The 26352-nt window shown below is 41.1% G+C and overlaps 1 protein-coding gene across 3 annotated transcripts in view; it reads right to left on the bottom strand.

Annotated features, from left to right (window-relative positions):
- uacab (uveal autoantigen with coiled-coil domains and ankyrin repeats b) overlaps nucleotides 1-26352 on the bottom strand; it is a 40421-nt gene that overhangs the window by 9761 nt on the left and 4308 nt on the right. The window contains exons 1-8 of one of the 3 annotated variants that reach the window (XM_085458716.1): nucleotides 9685-10487; nucleotides 9019-9149; nucleotides 5154-5242; nucleotides 4337-4401; nucleotides 3057-3114; nucleotides 1338-1408; nucleotides 1007-1113; nucleotides 279-460 (exon numbers count right to left, since the gene is read on the bottom strand). In XM_085458716.1, coding sequence (XP_085314842.1) covers nucleotides 279-460; nucleotides 1007-1113; nucleotides 1338-1408; nucleotides 3057-3114; nucleotides 4337-4401; nucleotides 5154-5242; nucleotides 9019-9116 — 670 coding nt within the window. In that variant the 5' untranslated portion in view covers nucleotides 9117-9149; nucleotides 9685-10487. Of the gene's footprint in view, nucleotides 1-278; nucleotides 461-1006; nucleotides 1114-1337; nucleotides 1409-3056; nucleotides 3115-4336; nucleotides 4402-5153; nucleotides 5243-9018; nucleotides 9150-9684; nucleotides 10488-26352 lie in introns of those variants that run through there. The other 2 variants (XM_085458707.1, XM_085458699.1) reach the window with 2 other exon arrangements.

The following is a 26352-nucleotide window of genomic DNA, read 5'->3' as shown; positions in this document are numbered from 1 at the left end:
GCATATGTAATAATAGTACTGTCATGTAGCCTAAAGGCTACACTTTTGTTAGTCTTTACAAAAATCACCTTTCACTTTGTACGTAAATAATCTGGTGAGCAGTCACGCTGATGTGTTTTATGCCACTAAGTATCCAAGTAACAAAAGAAATAAATAAATAGTGTGACACTAAGGTTTAGACCTTTCCTTTATCTTTAGGTTAGTCTGGAAAGTTTTATTTATTTATTTTCTTCCAAAAGCAAATTTAGAAATAGCTGTTTCTTGTCCTGCTCTCTGACCTCTGTTGGCTTTGTCGATGTAACTTTTGACCATCGTGATGAGCTCCTGGTCCTTGTTGAAGCGAGCGTAGTGATGTGCATCGTGACCCAAGCCGTCCACAGTCTTCACATCGGCGCCGCTCTTCAGCAGCACCTCCACTGCATCCTTACAGCCGAACTCACAGCCGAGGATCAGCGCGGTCCTGAAGGCGTCAGAGACGGTTTATAATGAAGGCAAAGCTGAATCATCAGAGTGCTTCAAACTGATGGGGATGTACCAGTAACCTGACTGCAGCCAAGGTGTGCAGAAGAGCATTTCTGAACACACAACAGCTCAAACCCTGATGCAGATGGGCTACAGCAGCAGAAGACCACATTGTGTGCGACTCCTGTCAAATCAAATTATCTTAAATTCTGTAACATTCAGAGGGCAGGTTCAGAATTTGGTGTAAACAACATGAACGCATGGATCCATCCTGCCTTATAACAGGGGTTCAGGCTGGTGGTGCCTTCATGAGCTCTTACTACGGCTGTATTTTTCAGTGTTGGATTCTGTTTGCTTCCCTTTTAAAAACAAAACTTTTATTGCCTGTTCAATCTAAACTGGTTTCATGTTAATGTCACAAAAACGCCAGAAGAAATGAGACTTGTTTTAACTTTTCAAACTATATAATCTGTCCAAATCTTGCTTTCCACTTCAATTGAAACTGCTCTAACAGGCCCGCTCGGCAAATTGGAGTGTATCTTACTTGTTTTGTTTGTCCCGGACAGTAATGTCAGCTCCTCGCTCCAGCAACAGCTGACAAATACGGGGATGACACATCTGGGTTGCCAGAATCAGAGGTGTCCTCCCATCCTGAAGAAAGAAAATAAAAAAAACATTCACATTCCTCTACAGATGTGAGTACACTCCTTCATGATCTGATCCACAAAGAGCATTTATGTAAACTAGGTTAACATGACTTTAAATGTAGTTTAAGACCTCCACACAAGGCAAACTCAAGGACTAAACACAAGCACAAAATGGCTTGGGCTTTTTCAGAAAAATACTGCAAAACAAAGAGCAAAAGCAATTCTCACAAAATCGGTGGCATTCACAGCCGCCCCGCTGTCACAGAGAAGTTTGACGCTGGAGGCACAGCCCGCCATGACTGTGGAGAAAAAGAACAGAGCGCTGCAATCATTTCATCTCATTTACCACAGAAAAACAAGCACAGACACTGTTGATGTTGAAAATAGTACCATCAAAGCTATACGCAAACCGCCTTTAAACAAACTGCTGAATTTTATTTTCTATAATGTCTCAAACATCAACATCCATATGCACGCATGCGTAGGCTTTGATTATGGAAAACAGTCAAAGAGAGAAAAGAGTAGAGTTTACTCCAGTACACACATACAGAGTAGAGTGAGTACTTGAATAGAACTCAATTGGGTTGATGCTACAGCAGTTACTATTGTGCTACTGCACAGGGTACCAGCTCTATTTTACCGTAGTACACCTATAATTTAGTAGCAGCAGGATAGTTGTTTACTATAATCTTCTACTGCTGCTGTTAGTACTAGTAGATTATAATAGAATCAGGACTACAGTGGACTAGAATAGAGTTTTAAAATACACTGAGCACTTTATTGCAGTGGAATCAGAGCTGGAACAGAGTGATGTCACCTCAACATTAGATGAGAGAGAGCATACTACTTAAAGCTTTGAACTGAGTCTTTTTTTTCTTAGACCAAAATGCAAAATACACTACTGGGCCACCAACACAGGACACCTACAGGAGCTGTTCAGGTATGGGAGCCAATGCCAGAAACTCAGCAGAATGTCAGTGTGCATCAGCACTCAGTGGTCGGACACAGACATGGCTGAGATGCTGTGTTTCCCAAACACTTGCACTTTGCAATAATGCTACTGATTTATGATAGTGGTATATCTAGGAGGGAAGACATTTCATGAGATACAATAGTGGCATCCTATTACAGCACCAGGCTCGAATTCAGTGAGCTCTTTAGAATTACTCATACTATCACAAATGTATGCAAAGGCCAAATTTTACCTGAATTCAAACATTGAAAGGTGTGGGCCAATACATCTGTCCATATAGTGTACAGTGCTTAACCGCCCATGGATGGTTTATACCACAGCTGCCATAAATTAACAGTACTTGTAAATGCCAAAATAACTTTTTTAATGTTCCTAGAAGTGTTAATACATCACTATGTGCAAATTCTTAAAATATAATCATCGTTGTTATATAACTTAAAAATTTGTGGTTTTAGAAAAAATAAGAAAAAAATAGTAAAGTGCATTATTTTTTTTAAATTAAGCAATCATTCCTGAACAGAAAACTTGGTTTTAGTGGTTGCTGGCTCAAATTTGGATATAAAAATTCAGTTAACTGAATTCTTTATTTTTTAGAGATTTCTAAATTATTTGTGCTTCCTTCTTTTCATGACAGGCGGTCAGCACTGTATGTTGCTCTACAAGTCTGCAGGGATTGGACAGCGGGTGGTGTCCAGAGTTCAAACTCAAAATGCCAAACTGGCTTTTAATGTTTGTAGTACCCCATGCTGAAATCGACTCCCCTTGGATCTCAGATATATCAGCTGTAACCTCTTTCACGCCACTTTTTATTATTCTTTGTATTCTTCTTTTGGTTTTATGGTGCATTACTTTTCAGTCTGTTATTTTATCATTTTCTTGAAATTTACAATATTTGTAAAGTCCTTGGAACTACAAATGTTAATGAATTGCTGTGTGAAATAACTTTTCCCTGCCTTGCCGTAGAATAGTCTTACCAGCATCATGTAGAGCCGTTCTTCCTTGCAGGTCCACATTTCCAACTGGAGAGTTGTGCTGTTAAAAACAAAGATAAACTCAGATAAAGAAAATGTAGAAACTGTTACACAGCGTGTATCAAAACAAATAAAGAATATGACTTATTGTCAATATAAAAAGGTAAACTCACACTTTACATTACAGGTTCGTTAGCACAGACCTGTTTCAGTGTATTATAGTATAATGACACAGAGCCAGGCAGAAGCTGTAATCTGATTCAAATAACAAAGAAATGACCCCTTAACAATTCTGTTTGGTCATTACTAACATGCACTGTAACTATGTAGGGACACAAAGTGTTTTCAGTGGAGTACAGACACTCAGGTTCTCTTATGCCAGTCTACTTGTCCAGCAGTGGTTTAATTAGGTTTCCTTGTTGCAGGTGTGTAAAACAGGAGCACCCTAAATATCATGTATTTCCAGCAGCTGGCAGTGAAAACTAAAAGGCAGAAGAAGGAAGGTCATATTAGGATAAGTGGTGCTGTGCTCAAATGCTTGTGAAATCTACACACAGCCCACTCCACTGACTGGGCTCCAGTGATTGTAGTGCTGTGGTGATGAGGGCTGCAGGACTCTATGCTAACAGGAGCCTGATGTTGCTGGGTAAGCTTGACAGTACGATCTGTCCCCCACTATAAAAACTCCACTCTCTCTAGCAACAAGGGCCAAAAATTAGCAGCATGCTCAAATGACATAGTGAAGAGGGGGCGTAGAACAGCAATGGGAGCTGAAGGTAGCGCATTGGAGGTGGGATATCCTATACCGTGATGGTTTGGGCTGACGGAGGGAGACAGTAGCTGTGGTGGGCATCCAGCTGCTATGTCTGGTGTGATGACGGCACTAAGAATGGATGGCAGGTTTGCAGGAGGGTAGGCTTGTCAACAGCTCTGACAACCCCCTGCCAAGAGCCACAACCTCCATTAGATCATTGCCATGCCAGATATGAGGGGGGCATGAGGGGGAAGGGACGCAAGACAATGAGAGCACAATGTTGCAGAGAGACAGCCGCCTTATTGTAAACACATAAATCCTCCAGAGGGCCACGGTGACTCAACAAGCACTACTGTTGACCGATATGGAGTGGCCTCAGCAGCCACAGCTGTTTGGCAAAAAGAATCTAAATGGGGCTGAGAGGGAATCTCCTCTGACTGACCAGTGACTGTGAAACTGTACCAAATAAAAAGGTAGTATGTCATTTCATTTTGGCATACGTTTTCTAACAATGACAGCTGCGCTTTACCTGCAGGAGTTTCTGCACACACAGAGAGTGTCCATTTCTCGAAGCTAGATGGAGAGCACTTTTACCTGAAAGAGACAAAAGCAATTTCAAAACAACAACAAAAAAAAGTTAATTTACAACCCACGATTTGCATGTATGCATATTTAGAGAAACACGCCACAACATGCAATTACCCCATCTGATGCACATACTACAAGTGTTTACAGTACATGTGTCGTTTAATCTGTTTAGAGGACTTCAAATGATGTTAGATTAATTCATTATATTAAATAGAAATGCAATATTTCTGTAAATACAGCATACAGATTTGTTTCAGTCAAACTAGATTATGAAGTAATTTCATTGTTGCTATAATAGCAGTTGTAATTTTAGTATTAAAACCTTTGTTACGCCCTTTATAGGGATGGGATTGCCGTTTTCTTCAGTCTGTGGAAAGTAACAGCATGATGTCATTTGTTCTTCAAAGTATTTAGCATTACCACTCTTTTGAAGGTTGCATACTCTTTGCCTTAGTCGCTCAGCAGTGAGAACTGCTGTCACCAGTGGATAAAATTTATGACGGTCTGCTCAGGTCCAAGCAACATATACTCACAGCTGCAGAAATATATTGCGCCTTTAAGGGTCTGTGAGTGTGCATGCTAAATGGTTCTGAGCTATGAAGGTGATCATGCTCTTTTTCCAGTTTCCATAGCGCTTTTTACATTTCATAGAGCGTTTGCAGACAAGTCAGTGTCTTCTATCCAAACTCTGAGTGACTGCTACGATCTGCTAGCAATCAAAGCAATCACGCACAAGGCTTTTGGTGCAACAAACTTACCAGCGGCGTCACTCGCAGTCACATCAACATTGTGTCCCAGGATGAGATTGAGGACTTCTAAGTGTCCTCGTGTTGCAGCCAAATGAAACCTGGAAAACAAGAGAGAGATGGAGATTAATTAAAAATTAATAAATAAGAAATAAAAAAGCCAGAAAAGACTGACAGGGCATGGGTGAAAGGTATGTAGCAGAGAGCAGAGAGCACAGAGTTGAGAAGGGCAAGTGAAAACGTGATAGGGTGTAAAGAGACAGGGGAGAGGGTAAAACTGAGAGACAAGAGAGGGGCTGCAAACTGATGCCTGGCTCCAAGCTATCAGCAGGATCAGCATTCTCAAAACATAACGAGAGCCCTCAGGGTTTGTGAGGTCTAAGTGACAACTAGGAGCGACACAAACTTGCTTATTTTGCAGAAAAAAAAACGTGTCTACCGACAAAAAATGTTGAATGCATGGTAATAGCTAATAGTTAATAGACATGAATAGTAAGCTTATTGATATCTACAGCATCAATCAAGTGTTGTGACTGGGATACCCAAGCCAAATTATCAAATCTATCGACCAATGAGAACCATGTGACTCGACTGAACATACTCAGTGCAAGTTGGAGCGAAAGTGTTTAATGCACGATTGCTACACAGTGCACATATTCCCTCGTTAATTGCCTACTTAGTTAAGCCGTTTCCCACTGCACGTGTTTGCCAACATGTATTTAATCATCACCTTCAACTGGAAACGTTCCAGCTGCGCTTGTCCAATGTAACCCACAGCAGCACTGCTGCTAGTCTCCATGCAAGACTGCGGAGCACTTGTGTGTAAGCTAATCTCTGTCTGACACCCACCCGGACACATGAGCCCGTTCATACACTAACCCCAAGTTATCTGCCAAGGAGACAGCTCGGCTGTCACCTCAACGCTGGCGTGGGTATTAAAAGCAGTGTTGATGACCAGGAGATGCTGATCTTCTGTGGAGCAGTGGCGTCTTGGGCTCTCCAGGCCAAACAGCAGACGGGAAGCAGAGTAAAGCTATCCAAGTGGGGTGATACCCCTCACTAAGTTCATAACCTACATCACTTTCCATAAGGGAACTCAAAGAATGCTTTGAAATAAAGTTAAAGGTACATAAGTGCAATTAATTGAGTGCATTTCCCCATGACTTTGAAGAATAGAGAGCGATGACTGTCTTGACGGCAAATATAACTCAAAGCCAAAATGGCCAAGCCTGAAAATCTGGCATTTCCTGTCTCTACAATAATAAAATAAAGGCAAAAATGCCAAAAATCCATCTTAAATAAAGTATGATATTCAACAAATGCAAAGGACTGATGCTATAAATACATGGAGACCTCAGTGAAATGGTTAGACAAGATTTTTTTTTGGAGACTAATGGCTCTGGCTTTAACAGAGCACATTACATTTTCACATCTGCTCCTTGGGGAGCTTTCAGGTTGTCAGTCTACTGGATATGGCTGCTATTTTTAAAAGAGTCCACTTGTTTCTGTTTTCTATCAAACCCTAGTATGACGCTAGCTGAACCATGTGTGACAAAGTGCGTCTCTGAGGATACAACAGTCCATGTTCATATCTTACATTTAGCTCCCTCTTATCTGAAAGTGAATATTGGTATGTGTGCACAAAAACATGCTGCTCTACTCGTTTCTGTAAAGCTCTGTCAATCACTGCTGCGCTTAGTTTTAAGAAAGTCCTCTAATGCCAGTGGTAAGTCACAACATCCATCGTATCAAAATGAGAAGGTCAACGTCGTTGCCTGGTAGCCAGACAAGGAGAACATTGCAATACATTTGATATATAACAAAGAGAATGGCAGCGACTGCTTAGTGTTACTTCCTGTAAATCTATCATCAAGTTGGCCTCAAGATCACACACACACGAAATTCAGATCTTACAATAGTTAGATTAAAAAAACAAAAAAAGCACCCCCCCAAAAGCACTTGAGCACAAAATTAGCTATTCACTCAGTGCCAGGATTGTGCTGGAGGTTTAGCTGACTGACTGTCTTTAGTGGTATGCTCATGCTGTCATGAGAACTACTTTTGCTACTAGGCCCTTGTCTGCACAGAATGAGCGTTAGTGATGGGTGGGCTTACCACGCTGAGATCCAGCTAAAGCCACAGCAGAGATGCAAACTGTTTACTCAGCTGGAAGGTGCGATAGAAACACTCAGGGCTGAATTCATTAGCTCTACACAACGAGGCTAATCCAGGGCACACCAAATGATATATTGGGGGTAACAGCTTGTAATTAGTTTCCCCTCAGAGGTCCATGATTATAAGGAATCACCATTCAACATTCCTTTGTGGGCTTTTGCAAAGGCCAGAATACCATATGCACATGTGTGCGTGTCTGTGTGTGTGTGGCCCAGTGAACTATAAGTGGCCTGGCTGAGTTGCGGTTCACTTTTGTTTTGGTTAGACGTGGCAAAATCGTGACCTCTTCTGGCCCCCCCTCGAATATTCATTCATTTTACAGTTAACTGGTTCTGATCCACAGGGGAACAGCGAATGATAAGCATGACTGTGTTTGGAAACAACAACCTCTGCAGGCTGTGGTTCTGGATTTAGTTCTGACAAATTCTAGCACCTTATTATGAGACCAGGCATTTATCAGGATGTGTGTATAATTGTGTTTATTCGCATGCATGTGCACATCGGTCTATGCGGTGGTGCCACAAGAGAATTTCACACACTGCTGAAAATACTCTGCACCTTTGCAGTCTGGGATCTGGAGCTCCAGAGTTTTATGGTTTAAAAAAGGCTTTGTCAAAATAAACGCGCAGCACGGGCCAGAGACGAGTGACTCATTCATATATCTAGGATTAAACCGAGGGCGCCTGCCCGCCCGAAAAACTGGTGTCAGAATCTGTTTAAATTTAGGAAGAAAACAGAGCACCTCATTTAAAAAAAAAAAACAAAACAAAAAAACAAAACAGGTCAATGTATTGTTTTTCAAGGCTGAACCATTTTTAATAATAGCACTACATTAAAGGTCTGTCTGGGAGATGTGTTCATATCTGTGGTTTTGGATGGCTGAGATGCAACATCAGAGAATTCCTCATACACATTTCAGACTGACCTATTTTCCTTCTATTTCTTACTGCCCTGTTAACACTGCAGGGTGCATATCGAGTTAGTAGGCAAAAAAAACAACAACCTCTGAATATATCAGGTTCTCACTTAAAACATGCTCCTCCTCCAAGATGTCAAGAAATCGTGGTAATGGCCTGCAGCAGGGCCTAAATGTATTACTTGGTGTTGCAAGCATCACAGTGGATCTAATCTTAATTTGCAGAGAGTCATTTCCTGTAGGGACTACATAAACCACCTCCGGACAATGTGGTCAAGCCTCGTGTCCACGGACATTCTTTACACCAGCTCCCACACTGACCTCCGGTCAAAGGGAAACTAAAAGGGAAATTTCTGGATATAAAAAAATGGAGACAGTATCATGTACTGCACTCGTTTCATTTTGTTGTGTTTATATTTGTGGAGGTTCATGCAGGGGTAACGTGGTGCTTATTTAAGACGTTCTGGAGCGAGAGTGACCTAATTGTGAAGGAATCTTAGAGAAGCTTTATCTGGAAAAAAAGGTCAGGAATGTCACGCGGTGGGGAGGTCACCACAATGTTTGGAATTGCTGTTGCTGGTTTTAGATTTACAAATCTTTGCCAATCCATGCTGGACTCAAACAAACACAAACGTTTCAGTGATTTCTGATCTGTACACTGTCATCTCACTGTACTACACTTCGTGTGGTACGCGTGTGTGCTGCTGAAGCTCAAAGCTCTGACTATACATGTCAACATACTGCACATGGATGCATGTGTGTCTGCATGCGCCTGTGTTTACTTACGCAGAGCGTCCTTCCACGTCAAGCTTAGTGGGGATGATGCCCTTCTTGTTGAGAACAGCAGACACCTTGTCCACCTCGCCACGCTCCACTGCCTTCATCAGCCGATCATCATACTTGTTCCAGTCTGTGTTCTGTCAATGATGATAGCAAACTATCAGACATTTCTAACCAAACAGTTATGTATTTCACCAAGGCTGTACTTAGTTTAACAGCTGAGAGTAATAGCTATAATTTGGTCCCCAGGAGTTTTAGCTGACTACCAAACGCAAGCCGGGCACGAACACACATAGAACAAAGTCCATTTCTGAGTCATTTTTCCTTTTCTGCTATAATAACAGACAAGAATAGACCTTAATGTGCCAGGAATTTAAAACGCTTCATGAGTTGTTGCTACAAAGCAAGGAAACAGTACTCTTAAACCTCCTGATAAGAATGTGGCTCTTTACACTGAAAGTCAAAATAAAGACAAAGCAAAAACAAGCAAGTGCAAATTTTAATCATAACCAAGATTCAAAACAGGCGATGTGTACACAGAGAGCTGATCTAAGAGTTCTGCCACTGCACTGCTGCTTCTGTAAAGCACAGCTTTCGGCTACATTCACACTGTTCATGAAATCAGAGCTCCAATAACGGTGGTGACAAGGTAAAATTATTGGCAATGAATACCTACAAAGTGCACGGAGGTGCATTTCAGCCAGCGGCTCATCTTGGGTGAGTGGAGCTGGTCCTTGCACCGTGCTACTGAAAAAGTTGCCACTTTTCTGGTTTACAAAAGCAAAACTAGAGAAAAACAGTACAAAAATCCCCCCAGTCTCTCAGTGCACTCAACCAGTGAGTGCAACAACAAAAAAGAAAGGATGAGAAGACAGAAGGGTGAGAGTCTGTAATGCAGAGGAGGTCCTCTTATGGGAGGTTTAACCTCAGGAATCTTTCTCACTTGCGGCAAAAAAGTTCATTTCGCAAGATTTTTCTAAGCATTCCTCTGTTGCTCATGAGCGCTTCCGGCAAGTTCATCACTGCACAGCAGTTTAGTTGATCGTTAAAGGGAGGAGAAGGAGGAGTGATTGAGGAGAAAAGAACAGAGGTGGAGAAGCAGTAGGGCCAGCCCTGCCAGCCCTGGGACCTGCCCTGGCCGGCAACTGCAACTCCTCCTCTGGTGGGGGAAGTCAGCTCAGCCTGGCTACCGTTCACCTCCCTCAAGTGCCGTCGCCTCCTTTCCTCAACTCAGTCTCCCTTTCTTCTGGTACTCTTCCTGCTGTTTTCTGTCTGAAAAAACAAACTCAACGCTCTTTCTTGTCGAGTAGTAATGAAGGGTTTCTCTCGCTGCCTCTTCTCTTCTCTATCAGTGGTCTCCAGCTTCTTCACCCCACCAAATGGCAAGGTCAGTCAGGCTCAGTGGGGTAAATATGTGAACTCTCACAGGTTTAAAATATCACCCCCTCCCTGGTAAACAGCAGCGGTGCAGACAGCCCTGCAGACTGGTTACCTCTTTATTTTTTGACCCTCAAACCTTTCTGTAGTGACTGATAGGAAGACAGTGGCTAAGAATACATTCTGGACATGCCTCCAGCATGAGTAATGGCTTTAATGTCCATCAGCACTGCCAGCATGCGACAAGGCCAGCCAAAAAGACCGTGCTTACATCGACACCCCCCCACACACACACACACCATGCTCTCTGCTTGCCTCCCATCTGAAAATATTAATGTCAGAGGGGGATTATGGTTTGCACATTTTGAAGTGGTCTTGGCACTGACCCTCAAAGGATACTACGGGGTAAAAGCTGCTGTTAACCCATCCATCTAAACGGGGTGGTGTGGCTCCAAAGCCCCGTGATCCTTGCAGTGCGGCAGCAGGGTTAGACGACAGCCTTTTTACAACCGTCTGTGACTGCAACCCCTCCAAAACCTGCATCTATATTGCCTCCTCGCTTTCACTGATACACTTTAAAAGCACAACTTTAACTTACTGAGTAAAACATCACAGAAAAAAAGAAGTTTTTTAAAAAAAAAAAAAGGGGGACACACAGACATCAATCTATGGTGAGGAAGACAGGATACAAGGAGACCCGTTTAATTTACACACTACATCAGCTCCTCATGTTACTGCCCGCTGCCAGACTGGCGTTAACAGAGCAACACTGATATCCACAAACATGCAGAAAGACCTCCTCCGCATGACATGTCGTATCATAAGGAGTAGGTGTCAACTTACGAAAGCTGCTCGCCCTCGCATGGAGACAAAGCCGCCAAAATGGCACCTAGCCATCACATACGTCGGTCACGTAAATATCTCACACTGCTTTGCTGCTGTGTGTATTTGTTTGGGAATCTGTTTATGTACTAGTTAATATTAGGGCTGTTAGCAAGCAAGAGGTGCCACCGCAGTAGTCCCTGTCTTTCAAGGGGAGCTGATCGACATATAATAACTTGATGTTGTGAGGAGAAATAGATCATCTGTGCTTGTTGTTGTAACGTATGTGACTTAAACTATCTGCAAACTGAACAGAACAGCAAACGGGAAACTAAGAAAAGTGTTCCAGATATGATTCCCACTTTCTTGAGCAGTCAAAGGTTTTAAACGTGAATGAGTTTCCTTTACGAGCTAAAGGATGATGATTGCAACAGATGACAATATCTAGTTACATTTAATGACGCCAACATGATATCAATGTATCTTCCTGTTTTACTTTCATATCTCAAATTGTACATTGCTGACACATATTTACCAGGATCAGGGGAAATACTCCCTATACTTTAACAGAACAAAAAAAGTAATGTTTTGGCTAATTTAGAGATATCGCACTTTTGTTTATAGCAGTCTGAGCACTGTTTGAAGTAAATGCAGCAGAGTCATCCAACTAAATTACCGATAGTCAGAAAATCACCAGTTATTTTCTTGAGGATAAAAGCTTCACGTGGGAGTTTCCCTCCAGGACTAATCCATTGCTTTTGCCAGTGAGATAAAACAATCTACCCACAAAGAACTGCGTGTTCTGGAAACACCTCTGCTTTTCCATGACACTGGACCTGCCCTGAATGCTAGGTCATCTTTGAAATGACCTGGCATTTACTTGACATTTATTGAAATTAACGGGTTGCAAACAAGCTGTTTGGATGACCGCATGACTAATCTGACATCCGAGGAGCAGCTTGAATGGCATCTGTGATTCATTTTAAATTGCTTAATCGCAGTTGTGTGGAAAAGAGTTAGGACCTTTTTCTTCAGTACTAAATAATAAACAGTTGTATCCTTTAAATACTCTCCTCCCTAAAGTTTGACGTTTTGAAGGGGAAACTCCTACAAATAAATATGCAGTAAGACCAGCTGCAGAAATAACTGAGTCCATGGCTTTACATCAGCGGTCCCCAACCTTTTTTGCGCCACGGACCGATTTATGTCCAACAATATTTAAGGTGTCGCGGATAAATACAACAAAATAAAACCAGTACCGATACCAAAAAAAGAGAAGATTTATTAATAACACACTGGAAAAGACCCAGGGAAACAGAGTTAACGATAAAAAAAAAAATAACATAAACCCTGAAAACCATAAATTTCACAGCCTCAACTCTCGCAGCCCAGGGGTTGGGGACCGCTGCTTTACATGATTACATTTTCCCCGCACCTCTTTTGTAAATCCTGACAGTAGTGGTTCTTTGAATCTACTACATAAAGCAGCAGATTGAGGTTTATCTATAGATTCTTTGAGCTTGAGATCCCATCCCAGGGGCCTTAACACAGGGTGAGACCTTGTCTTATTGTTTCACCTGAAACCTCTGATAATGACCCACAACCTTTTTCACACCTTGGCTCATGCGAGGGGGGTACACGTTTGCAAACTACTGCTGTCGAATTTATACATGCAGACATGCCAACACATTGCCATCAGTCTATGTCAGTGAGCACAACTCGAAGAGACTCAACTGGCTGCCAGCTGGTTCTGTTAAATGTGAATTTCTGTGCAGACAGCAGCAGATATGCTCATTTATCACTCCTGTATTATAGGAAACAGACTGGATGCAACTGCCATAGGCTGACTGTAAAAAAAAAAAGTCCAGCTTTGGATCATTTTGGATCGGACCAACATCCCAACATCCCATTTATCCAAATATTGAATAAATGTATTCCTAATTGGTACCCAAAGCCATGTCATTTAGTAAAAAAAGTGGTCATGTTTATCTGCTGGGCTGAATATCTACACCATTAAAAAGCCCATCCACACACATGACTTGAACACTTGTGATACTGTAATCTCCACAAAGGCAGGGCTCATTAGCATTGCTGTAACTGGAGCCACAGTGAGACTTCAAGAGATGTACACAGAAGTTAAAAAAATTATCTCTGTAATTTTTTTAATTAGTCCTGAACAGAAAACCTTAATAGGCATGGAGCAGCCAGCTTTACAGTGTCTGTATTAAACCTGCATACAAGACGTTACTGACTCAATATTCTGCTAAAGCTTCTATTTTAACACAGTGACCTCGAGGACAAGACGTCACCTGACATTGGATCAGACAGGTTAGACCGTTCTACCTGTCTGCACAAATTATTCTGGCTGCCTGGTAATATGCCACTTAGAGACTCTCGCCATCTTCAGCTCAGATGTTCAGTCACTTCTCCAACACCTCGGTTTCCTGCCTCTCTCAGCTGCTGGCCAGACTAATAGGTCTCCAATATCCTCACAGATGAAATCACCAGCAAGAAATATCTAAGCGGTCATCTGATAAGAGACTGAAGTCAGGATCACAACATAAAGCTTTACACCAATATGGTAAGTGATAGTTGTGTCCAACGTCAAACTGCAGTTACAGATCTAGTTTTATGATATCCACTACGTGGATCCTCTTGATTATAAATGTCATCTGCGAAGACACAGACATTAAGCCATGAAATATAACCCTTTGACAATTTATAGGAAATGTGTCTCTGTAAATACAGGCAGAATCTTTTTCCCATTTAGAGCTTTATCTCAAGCTTCAGATTTTCAGAAGTCTTCAGAAGTCAGACATGTAATGCAGCACATGGGTGAACTCAATGGATGCATTGATCTTCCTCACAGGGGTTCATGTGAGCTCAAATGGAGAAATGTTCCAAAATTCATCTGAAGCTAAACTGAGGCTTCAGAATAAGATATAATAATGCAGTCGAAATGTAGCTTAAAGAGGACATGAGTAAGAGTTTAGAGACATATACACTCACTGGCTGCTTTGTTACATAAACCTGTTCAACTCTGCATTAATGCAAATATCTAAATCAGCCAATCAAACTCGGTGCATTTAGGCATACAGAGATGGTCAAGATGACTAACTTAAGGTCATAAAGAGCATCAGAATAGAGCAGATGTTTGAAGTGACTCTGAAAATGGCATGGTTGTTTTTGCCAGAGGATTTTTCAGAAATTGCTGATCTACTGGGATTTTCCCACACAGCCATCTCTAGGGTTTACAGAGAATGGTCTGAAGAAGAGAAAATATTCAGCGAGCCACAGTTTTCTGCAGGAAAATGCCTTGCTGATGCCAGAGGTCAGAGGAGAAAGGCCAGACTCCTTCAAGTTAATAGAAAGGCAACAGTAACTCAAATAACCACAGAGGCATGCAGAAGAGACTGTGCTGTATCATACCCTCTGTGACAATACTGTATGCATTTTTATGTGATATAAAAATGTCAAGTTGTGATATCATTCATTTACGTTCCCTGCTGTGTGTAACAGTGAGACTAGCCCAGGCATGTCAGAGCATAAGAGCTGCGTGTCAACCTCCAATGATGATCTAGTACGTTCATATGTGTTCATATGAAGTTTCTTATAAAACCTCCAACAAAGTGCAACTTTTGCAAAATATACAAGAAAACAGCTCCAGCTGTTTGCTTGTATATTTTGTGGAAAAGACACACCGCTGAGTGCAAACAGTCTGTGAATTAAGAGGTGCTAGCAGCCGTAGATGTGCAGCCCAAATGACTCCACTGAGGAAGATACAACATCCCAGGTAGTTTTTTAGCTTTACTATATGACATTCTTGAGCATATCCTGATGAGGTACAAGGTTGTGATACTTTAGGTCTTGTTAAAGTGAAGTATTGGGAATTATTTTCACATACAATTTCCAAGGAAAACACTACATAGGCTACTTTTGTGCTTATATTTGACTTAATCTTGCTCTGCTGCTGTACTGCTGGAACCTTGTTTCAATAGAGTCACATTTCAATCTAGGAAGTATATCATCAGTGACAGTAGCTCAGTTGAAAAATCCTGTTCATTAACGTACACTTCCGAATGCTGCTGCCTGCAAACATCAACAAAATGTTCTGGGGGGTTTTCCCTTTATCATCAGAAATATTGTGTTCACAAATATTCTTGATATATTGTGATATAATTATAAGATTATACTGCTCACCCCTAACACACACCAAACATTGAAGCAGGGAGTCTACAGCAGCAGAAGACCACACTGGGTTACTTGTCAGCTAAGAACAAGAACTGAGGCTACAATTTGCACAAACTCACTAATAATTGGGCAAAAGCAGACTGGAAAACTGTTGCATGGTCTGATGAGCCTCGAGGTCTGCCACAGCATTTGGATGGTACAGTCAGAATTTGGAGTAAACGACACAAAAGCACAAATCCATCCAGCTTTGTATAAACAGTTGGTGATGGTGGAGTGGGGAATATTTTCTTGACACACTTTAAGTTTTTAACCAGCCACCATCAGTTCAACAACATCCACCGGCAACTGGCAACATATTTGCAGCTCTGTGTGTGAGCTGTGCATTTTTGTTTGAAACCTTAAGAGGACCTTACAAGCCCCTGCAACCTCATAGAGAATAAACAAGTAAGAATAACATAGGCTAAATGGTGCGTACTGGTCCAATCAATCGGACAACAACCACTAGAGCATGCTTTGAATTTTGCTTTACATAGCAAAACTGAGAAAATGATGCACTGCTGCATTTCTTTGATAATTAAGATAAACACACGTTACAGTAACTAAATGACATGTGTTCAAACAAAGTAGAGCTTCCTGAAGATGATGACCAATATATTGCATGACTAACATAAAATCTGTACTTTTGGTTTAGCAACATGTCCAAACAGGACACCAATCTTCTGCTACTATTTTTATCATTTATCCCTAGAGATACCTGTTTGTGGCATTAAAATAGCTGCATGCTTTGTGAATATCTCAATGACAATTTGATTTATTGGTGCGATATGCTGTGGCAGTTAAAAAGCCAAAACTCTAGCTGGGTCAGTGTAAACGAGACCCTCAAGAGCTTAAATATCAGAAACTGTGCCACAGAAATCTCTCGAAGTGGCACGTAAACAAACAATGCAGGAACACGGAGCAGTTTTCATGAACAGTCAGGTGAACATGAAGGAAAGATGGGAAATCCTGTTAGTAACTCAGTGGGACACTTTATAATAATCTTCTCTGTTACTGATGAATAGATGCAGCTCTCCGGCATACCTTTTCAGGCATTGCAGTTTGAGGCGGGAGTGTTTTTACACCAGCGCCCATACCATCGCACACATCCCTTTAATCTGTGACCACAGACCTGTGCGTAACGCGGTGAGCTGTGCAACTGTCTGAGCATGTAGGGTGTAACTGAAACCCCTGAGGGCCAGAAACAGAAAGGGTGCAGGAGAGAAAGATTGGGAGTGTGTGAGCCAAACACACAAGGACAGGAGAGGGGTGGAGGTGTGAAAGTGACAAGATGCAGCATGCTTGCAGTCAATCTGTCATTTTGGAACAGGTAAGCTGATGCTTCACAGTAAAAGCCCCTCGCGCATTTGGGCCGACACTGATGGTTCAAGCCAGGTGTCTGGAGAAAACGAGGCACTGGTTGTCGGAATGTATATGAAGCATGTCTGGATAGCTGCTAAGCACAGAGTCATTCGTCCAGGTCTGGATGCATAAGAACAGGCAGAAACGCCCTCTGGTGGTCAGCAGAAAAATAACAAGTCAATGTATATCTGCATGCTCTGACCAAGAGGATAGGTGATAAGCATCAAAAGCATTAATAACACAATGGTAACCTAAAGAGAATCCAAAGCAATTGTATCTTACAAGTAATTCTCCAAATAACAGAAAATTTATTACAGATACAAGTATGTATGAGAAAATTCTAGCAATCATTAGTACAAACTACCATTACGCAGCCAGTGCCAGGTGCTTATATAAGATCACTGTCATGGGTTATTGTTCTCAGCAGCTGTGAATCTATTGAGCATTCAGTGCTCAAGAAACAACAGAAAGTAAAAGGAAATACTGACTTAGATTAAGCACAAATTTACCAACTGCATGAGAATGCAGCCTTTGCACTATGACACACACAAAATGAAACATGATGCCAACTCTGCAGTGACTGTTGAAACAGATCAGGATACAAAAATGTGTGAAGCTCTGAATATCTGTTAGCGTGCAGTAAAGTGAGCTGTTAATCTGCATAAAGTGTGAAGGTTTAAGACACTTACGTAAAGTTAACCATGTGGGAACTAAAATAAAGCCCATACGGTAAAGTGGCTTTCTGGGAGTTTCCTGGTGATCCTCCAAAGATATTCTTACTTGTGCTGCCCAAAATGGAGACTAGTCAACCCAATTATTAGGTCAAACCATTTTAGATGACACTTGACCCAGAGGACAAAACGTTTCCCAGCTATTTTCCCTCAACTTCCGTGACCTGCTGCCAGGCCCGGGATCACCTTCCTCATTCCCTAAACCCAGTGGCCCTTGCCCCTGCCAACTCACCTGGAAAGGCAGTCTAATGACAAACCAGTAAGCCACGTTCTATAAGAAAGTCACTGCCACTTGCCACTGACAATATCCCACCACAACTCTGCAGCTCCAGCTCCATGCAAGAAAAAGAAAGGGTGCAGCCCACCTCACTGCAGTACCAGTGAGGTGGGCTGCTAGTGAGGGAATACTTGGGTCACTAATGCAGAAACACTACAGCAAATTAAAAAAGTATTGACTTCCTTAAAGAGGTAGTATATTTTAAAAATGTTCCTAAAATTTACATTTTCAGCCCCTGAAGGAAAAACACACAGGAGGATCTGTGGGACAGCAGCAGGTTAGTGTTATTTTGCTGAAGGAAGCATTATGAACAAGCAGCACCCGAAGAGCACAAACCTCCACGAGGAAGCTCATTCTCTGGGTAGTATTTAATTTTAAGAGATTTTGTACATACTCATTTTTTTTTTGTTATTTGGTATTTTTAAACGTACTTTAAAACATTTGCAGTTCAGTAAAAACAAGTACAAAGAGCAGGCTTTTGTTATTTGCCTTGTATAAACCCATTCTGATATACTTGAAATGATTTAAGTACAATTATTTTTTTATTCTTTTATATTTATATGACTTTAGTACATGGGTCAATAAAAGTGTTATGATATTCAAATTTTTATGTATTTAAATTGTAATAATTTGGTACTCTAATGTACATAACAAAGTCATAATAAAATAATATCTCAAATATCTGATATTTAAAATCCCCGTATACAATTCCCTGAATGGCAAAAGCGCAACAATGGCAGTAAGAAACATTGCTTTAAATCGCTCTATACATCATTATTAACACGTTATTATCACCTTCAGATCAATCAAATGACCTGAGAGGTCAGAGGTCAAATGTGTCATATTTGAAATCTTTACACTGTACTACCTTTATGCTAATAATATAAATCCCACTTAAACTCATTAAGTTGACTTTGGTGGATTTAATCCAAAATTTTAATGGACTGTTAACGCGATCCCACGCCACTCCATCCTTTGTGTAACTGTATGTGTAGAATAGCATAGTAAAAACCACAGGATTCTTTGGTCTCTAATGGCGGTATGTGGTTAAGCAAGAAACGCTTTGGGCATGCTGGTACTTGGGCAGAAATACTATGTTGACACTTGTTTGGTCGGTTCTCTCTCTCTCTGTCTCTCTCTCACTCCCTCAGTCACTCACTCTCACATGAACACACACACACAAACTTTGGTGTAAAACTTGAAATACTACAACTGAAATGCACTTACATGTGGTATATTTACTGTAAATACGAGCTCACTAATTTTCCATATATATTATCCGGTTGTTCAGTCTGACGTCACTAGCCGTGTCTGGGTCTAAACTCCGCTGCAGGTCCATATATCAAACGATCACTGTGGCATTACTGAGAGTTGAAAAACTGTCTAAAGTCTTTCATCTTTAATAAAATGATCAGCGTTCTGCTCTACCAGGTGTAACAATTGAGTTTAACATCCAGGCATCCATAAAAACGGAATTTATGACATTTAACGGAGTTAGAAGTTAGCAGGAAGTTAGCTCGCTAGCTTCTATCTAAATACAATATAGCATGTCCTGACTGCGGGGTTTTGGAAACAAATTAAAACGTACAGTTCTGTTATCACTTCCAGCATAAATGAAGACAGAAAACTAAACAGCAGTGACGTTTGTAGGGTTACTGAAGTTGGGCTAGCTGGTATATAATGATGTGCTATGTGACCGCTAGCGACACAGCTATGTTAGCATAATATAAACAAGCTAACTTTTTTCCCCACTCGATAAAAGTTAACGTGAGTGTTCTCGGTGGTCAGGAACAAATGTAATCGCATGGCAGGATGCTGTAAAAGGACCAAACTTCAGCCAGGAGAACAACTGAGATAATCCATCCACAATACGAGGTTAGTCATTCATATACTGCTGCATGGGCTGGGCTGTAGTTACATCCTAAGGTTTTAAAAACTGAGCTTAAATAAATGATTAGCGGTAATAAAAGCCGAGGGAGGTCAACAGTGATCACTGACTGTTTTAGGAGCTTTTTGAGATTAAATAGAAGAAAATACATAACATTAAACATGTTAACAACACAAAAGCCATATTAAACGCAGACTACTTTAGGCCCGGAAGTCGGATTCGTCATGTCATCACTTAACAATCGGATTATCATGCAACACACCAAAACATCAGTAAACATACTTCATAAAATCTCCCTAGTCTTGCACCTAAAGACCTCTGACAAACAAAAACAGTAACATAAATGTATGTAACAAAATAATATCCAATAAACAATAATTTAACAATTACTACAATGACTAAAACTATCAGAAAAAATTTAATTCTGGAGAACACCTGACTCATGCCTGTTACAAAGCAGGCACTGGCTTGCCCCTCTGACATTGTCCAATGCACACATATTCTTTCCTATGACCACCTTCTTCCAAGAAAAGTCTATTTCCACATCTCAAAACACAGCAGATGCACATTCACGCCACAAATAGAGCATCAGTTAACTCTGCTGCACCAGGTTTCCATCAACACGCACAAAAACACGCCACCATAAAGAGATATACAGCAAAAGACAGCATGCTCTGTGTGGCAGGTATTAGGACTGGGCGATATGACCCAAAATTCATATCTCGATATTTTTTAGCTGGATGGCGATATACGATATACATCTCGATATTTACCATAAGGTAAGAACAAAAAGAGAGTTCTTAGTCAAAGCTGTGTCCCAGATGTCACACAGGCACTTTTATTAACATACAGCGTAGATGTACATGAAGAAATTACTCAAAAATAAATTGAGTAAGCCCACCCAAAGTCACCCCCTGTGGGCTGCATGTCGTTAGCGCGGTTAGCTCGTTAACACGTTGACGCCGTCCAGCCCCACGCACGGGGCGATCCGCAGTAACTCGTTAGAGGAGATTTGCCGTGTCCATCTTGTCGTTGCCTGCAGGTGAAACTATGGGGGAGGGGGAATTGTGTTCAGTGAAGGAGAGGCGAGGCCCAGTAACGCTGCATAGAGACAAAAGTGGACAAACGAGAGGCAAACTTACAGCTCCACAAGTATAATTATAACGTAACATATACTATATCGATATAAACGATATTGTCACATCTTATATCTCGTATAAAAATATATTGATATTATTAAAAAACTCGATATATCGTCCAGTCCTAGCAGGTATTCCATCTAGTCTATAACCTTTTAGTGGCTGTTGCACAAATAATACATACTGCTTGGTGAATGAACTTCACCTTAACAAGGCATTTGTATAATTTTAAAAATAATAAAATGACTGTATAATGTCATAAAAAGCAGACTTGTCTAGATCTCCAGTGACCACCTGTAGCTGAACACAGCAGTGGTGTTGAAGCGAAAGGCACTAATTGGCTGCACCGCTTCGTTTCTCTCACTATCTTGTTTGTTCGTGACGACAAAGGGAACAGTGATTTTTTGAAAAAGTAACAAAACCGTCCAACTATGTTAGTGACTCCACATTTTTCATACGGCAGAGGCACGTATCTAATCTGCAGACAGACAGAAACATACAAACAGAGAGAGCACAGCTTGATAGGGCTTAGTCCGTGCTGCTGAACAGCAGTTTGTCCTTCATCAGCAGAATCTTTGTCCCTCTGTTGCTCAGCATGACTGATTGACTGACTGTGTGTGTGTGTGTGTGTGTGTGTGTGTGTGTGTGTGTGTACGTACATTCTGACGTCAGCTGAAGCCCACCCAAAGTCAGTCAATAAACTAAGCCCCTTCTCACATGCCAACCTCCCCATCGCTGCCCTGACACACACTCACAGTTCATGTTACACATAAACAAACCGACTGAATGCAAAGCTCACACATGACAAACATTGTACAACAACAACAACAATAAAAAGACACATGCACTTAACCACCAGAAACAAATTTATGTTCCCTGGTTGATGCAATACAGGATGAGCTCTCTGCTCCATGTAAGCAGTGGGAGGGAGCACAGCATGGGAACGCCGATGGGTAACACTGCTGGGATGACCTCACAGCCGCTCTTATGGAGCCAGACGTTAATCCTGAAACAACAGATCACTGTGTTGCCACTGACTATACAGCCGATACAACATCCAGCCTAAAGCATGCGATGAGTCTGTTTCACAGTTTGTCTCCTTTGGTCAACGCAGTCAATTACTATTACTGTTAATGGGGGAATAAGACGGGGCTTTGATGTCTTGTGCACTGGTACATAAATATTCCTCATAAAATAATACTAAGAGGCAGCATGTCTGAATAAATTACCCAGCACAGCACTATTCCAACCGCGCACAGCTATAGCAAAATGGAAAATTAAAAACAACAAAACACTAGGTCCTGATTACTGGTATGAGAGGTTCATAATGAAGCAAAGCCTGCTATCTAACAGGCAAGCATACACAGCATTTAGTCAGACAGGCACTCCTCATGAGATTTAAACAGCCTTACAGTCTGACCAAGGATTAGCTCAAATGAAACACTCAGTCCATCCAAACTGAACCCCAAAAAGTAAACACCACACACACTGTGAAAATTAAGCAGGGTGGATAAGAGGATTTTAATCAAATCTCGCCCCCTCCAGCAGAGGTTAAGAACGCCTGCTGGGTGTCTCCAAGTTGCAGCCTAAACTTGATAAAGGAGCTTCATAAGTAGGTAGTTTAAGAACGCTCAGTGGGTAGAAAGAAATTCCTGGGGGGTTTAGGAGGCTGTAAAACATACAAGCTCCCCACAAAGGCAACAGTTTATCAGTACAAATAAACAGACATCTCATCTTCCTCTAACACAGCCGTTTAGAAAAGCAGGGTTCTGTTTCAGCAAGCATTTTGTCTCTACGTGAACAAAGTCTAATATGTACTAAAAAGCTGGACCTGGCTTAGTGACAGGCATGTTATAAATTCTCTGTTTATTTGTCCTGCCTTGCAGACCGAGGCACAGCCAGACAAAACACGCACTTGCAGACAGAATATACTTCACTTCCCTCAATGCCCCGCAATGCACTCTGCAGAGGGTAAAAACACAGCAGCAGATCTTTACAGAGATCGCCAAGGAGTGACAGTAACCGCAGGCTTGACAAACCTCAGCATGTGACACCAGGCAGGTGGGAAAAAGAGCAAATTTGGTTTCACACAGGCTCAATTCTAATGAGTAATTAGCCGGTACCATTTCTGAAAAGGTCAGTACCAAGATACTAAGATAAGTGCCTAGACTTAAAAGCAGCTGCGGGTAACAAATAATCCTTCCACAGCATCTTTGAAACCACGAGGGTTTTATTAAGACAGCTCTTTGATAGATCATGTTGACTCAAGGCTTTCCTTTAGTCACCCTGGCTTGAGCTACACGAAAAGTGCGTGGCTGTTTAAAAAAAAAAAAAAAAAAAGCATACTCTCAATTTATTTTATTGTTATTTTTATTTTTGTTAGCCAAATTTGTAGTTTTCTTAATGTATTTGAGGCCTTTGTCACTCAGTGAGATAGACAGTGTTGCAGTCCAGCAAAGCAAGCACGTAACACTGATTTCTTTAACTACACAATAAAATATACAAAACCTTTGTTATCACCTAACTGACCTTCCAAAAAAAGAAAAAGAAAAAAAGAAAGAAATTTCAAACAAAGCCTCGAAACAAAGAAGCAGGAAAGTCAAATCTGCACCGAGCTCATTGTGAGACTTTATCACAATCACCATTTTTATCCCTGAGCAGAGACACATCTAAAGAAGCTGATAGCGATCACTGCCTAAAGGTTTGGAACCATCACGTTCCCTTCTCCCATCCACACCCTCCTTTTGTTAAAAACAACTTTGAAACCAGAGTCGTTTCAACTTCCCAACAAAACATTCCTGCTGCATGTGCCTCCACTGTCCCACAGTACTTTTGCCATCAACAACACCTCCCAATCCCGCTCTCTATTTTGTAAAATAACACTACTTAAAGGGTAAGGGAGGATCCTACATTTCACCATTATTGAACATGCAAGCCCTGGGAAGAGAGAAAAAAAAAATCTGCGTGTGATCAGGACGCCAGGAAATATGGAGTACTATGTTACTACTAATTTCTCTTAACAATTAAATTCATTCCCAAGCTCAAAAACCTGAACTCTGAGAATATAAAAGTTGATAGGTTTTTTTTTAAGGAGGGATTTATGAATATAACAATAAAAAGTTGGGACACAAATTCATATCATTGTGAATGAAAAAAAAAACCTTTAAACATCAAGATTAATGTTAAAGTCAGATACAGATTTAATAAATAAGCTTTACGCGTTCAGTCACACTTGCTGCTGAAATCCTTAACATAATCAAAGCCCAAGAACAACGCTGGTTATACTAGAAAAGCAGCAAATACCCTTTCATTACAGTGTGCTGCTACAAATTTGCCTAAAGGAAGCTTCTCATTAGTGTTCAACCTGTCAGGAGGCTAATGGGGTCTTCATGATCAGTCATTAAACTGACAGGTCTGAGCTTCCCTCTTCATGTTTTAAATATGGCTCGTACACAATGCAAAAACCATCCAAAAACAAAACTGCCAGAAAAAAATAGAAAAGAAAAAAAACTACAGTGACCATGAACACTGACCTACAGCGAGCTGCAGAGTGACTGCCATTCACCACCATAAAATTTATTGGTGATAAAAATACCTTTAGTGCTAACTAACCAGAGGCATTTTTACAGTTGCAGTCATGTCATAAGAATTCAACGCGAGTCCTGTAACTCACAAAACATACAGCCTCCAGCTACGTGCCGAAAACCACAAGTGAAGCAATGAGACAAAAATCTAAACACATACTTATCGGGCCATCACCAGGTCATAAACTGGATCTATGTTTTTCATAGGGCTGGGCGATATGGCCTAAAATCCATATGGAGGTATAACTTGAAGCATGTGCGGTAACGATATATATCGCGATATATTCCATTCTTCTGTATAACATATTTTCCACACTACAAGGCGCAAAATCCTTTAATTTTCTCAAAAATCGACAGTGTGCCTTATGTATGAATTCTGGTTGTGTTTACTGACCTCGAACCGATTTTATGTGGTACATGGCGTGCAGAAATCTGTCAAAAATGTTTTAGTACAACTTTGGTAAGCTACAAAGCCGCACGGCTTGATGGATTGTTGGAGCATTACGGCTACCGTAATCAGGAGCCTTGCGAAGTGATCTGGGTCCAAAACCCAAGTAATCACCCAGACCTATAGGTGATATTATAATGATGAAAAACAAGTGCAAAAGCAAAAACATAACCATATAATGTATTATATGCTAGAACTTAAAGTCTGCCTAGCTGAACTTTGTAACTTTTAGACAATAACTTGAGTTTTACTGTTCCTCTGATTTCACCGACAAATAAGTCACAATTCAAGCGAACGTCATGTAGAAAATACTAAGCAGTCATAGAAGACAGATGGACGATAGAGCAGAACAAAACACAGATATAAAATTTCATGTGTTGAAAAATTGTACTGTCAGGGAACAGACTGAATTTGAACAACATACAGATACAGACATCCGAAACTTGTCTAAGTTTTCTTAACATCAAGCAAAATACTTTGCTTCGTACGAGTGAAATGAAAGCTAGAGAAAAAGACGCAGTCCTTCACCTGGACGTCAGCCCACTCACACTTCTTATAATCTATTACAACGTCTACATGTTGTGTTACTATGTTACATGTAGACCTTGGACTATTTCATTTCCTGACCTTTCCTTCTCCTATCCTTACACTAAACGTTACGATGGGCTCAGCAGACTTTTAATGATATTGGATCATGGACACATGATGTAGGTGCAGGTGTATAATGACGGCTTAGGACAACGTAGATGAGCATCTTTAAGCACTGATGTCATCGCTCAGTGGTAGCATAACCGACAATCATCCAACAGTAGCAGACATGTTTTATTTGATTTGATTTGTTTGACATTGCAAAACATTGCCATACCTACCCAATACAGTAGGGCAGCCACATTTCACCACATATCACAAGGAAAACTAAGTGAAGCTGCATTTTTTATTATTACACACTGCATTTTCTCCCGGAAACTCTATTTTGCAGTGATTTTTAGCCACTCATATACCACAGCCTTGTATCCTGTATATCTGCTGTTTACAGGTAGGTGCCCCAACATGCCACCATCCACAGGAGATCTGACAGAGGTACAGATCTGGCTTTAGGCCTCAGTAAAGCAGGAAGTGTGTAAGAGATTAACAATAACTAATGATTACATGCAGAGTAATGTATAAACAGAGAGAGTGGAAAAAGGTGAGTAAGGAATACTCAGTGTATCATTGCAGCGTAACTATGGGAGGATTCAGGGTCACCTGATCCAGCTGTAAATTTATGCTTTAAGAAAGAAAAGTTTTAAGCCTGATCTGAAAAGTAGAGGGGGTGTCTGTCTCCTTAATCCAAGCTGGGAGCTGGTTCCACAGAAGAGGGGCCTGAAAGCTGAAGGCTCTGCCTTCAATCCTACCTTTAAATACCCTAGGAGCTTCAAGTAAGCCTGCACTCTGAGAGCGACGTGCTCTATTCGGGTGATATGGTACTACGAAATCTTTTAGATA

Source organism: Copadichromis virginalis, linkage group LG1 (genome assembly GCF_057382275.1).
Source record: "Copadichromis virginalis isolate Kocher_CV1m ecotype Utaka linkage group LG1, C_Virginalis_male_GT1.1, whole genome shotgun sequence".
NCBI lineage: Eukaryota > Metazoa > Chordata > Actinopteri > Cichliformes > Cichlidae > Copadichromis > Copadichromis virginalis.
Note: the sequence above shows the minus strand (reverse complement) of the source record. Positions and strands in the feature narration are given on the sequence as shown.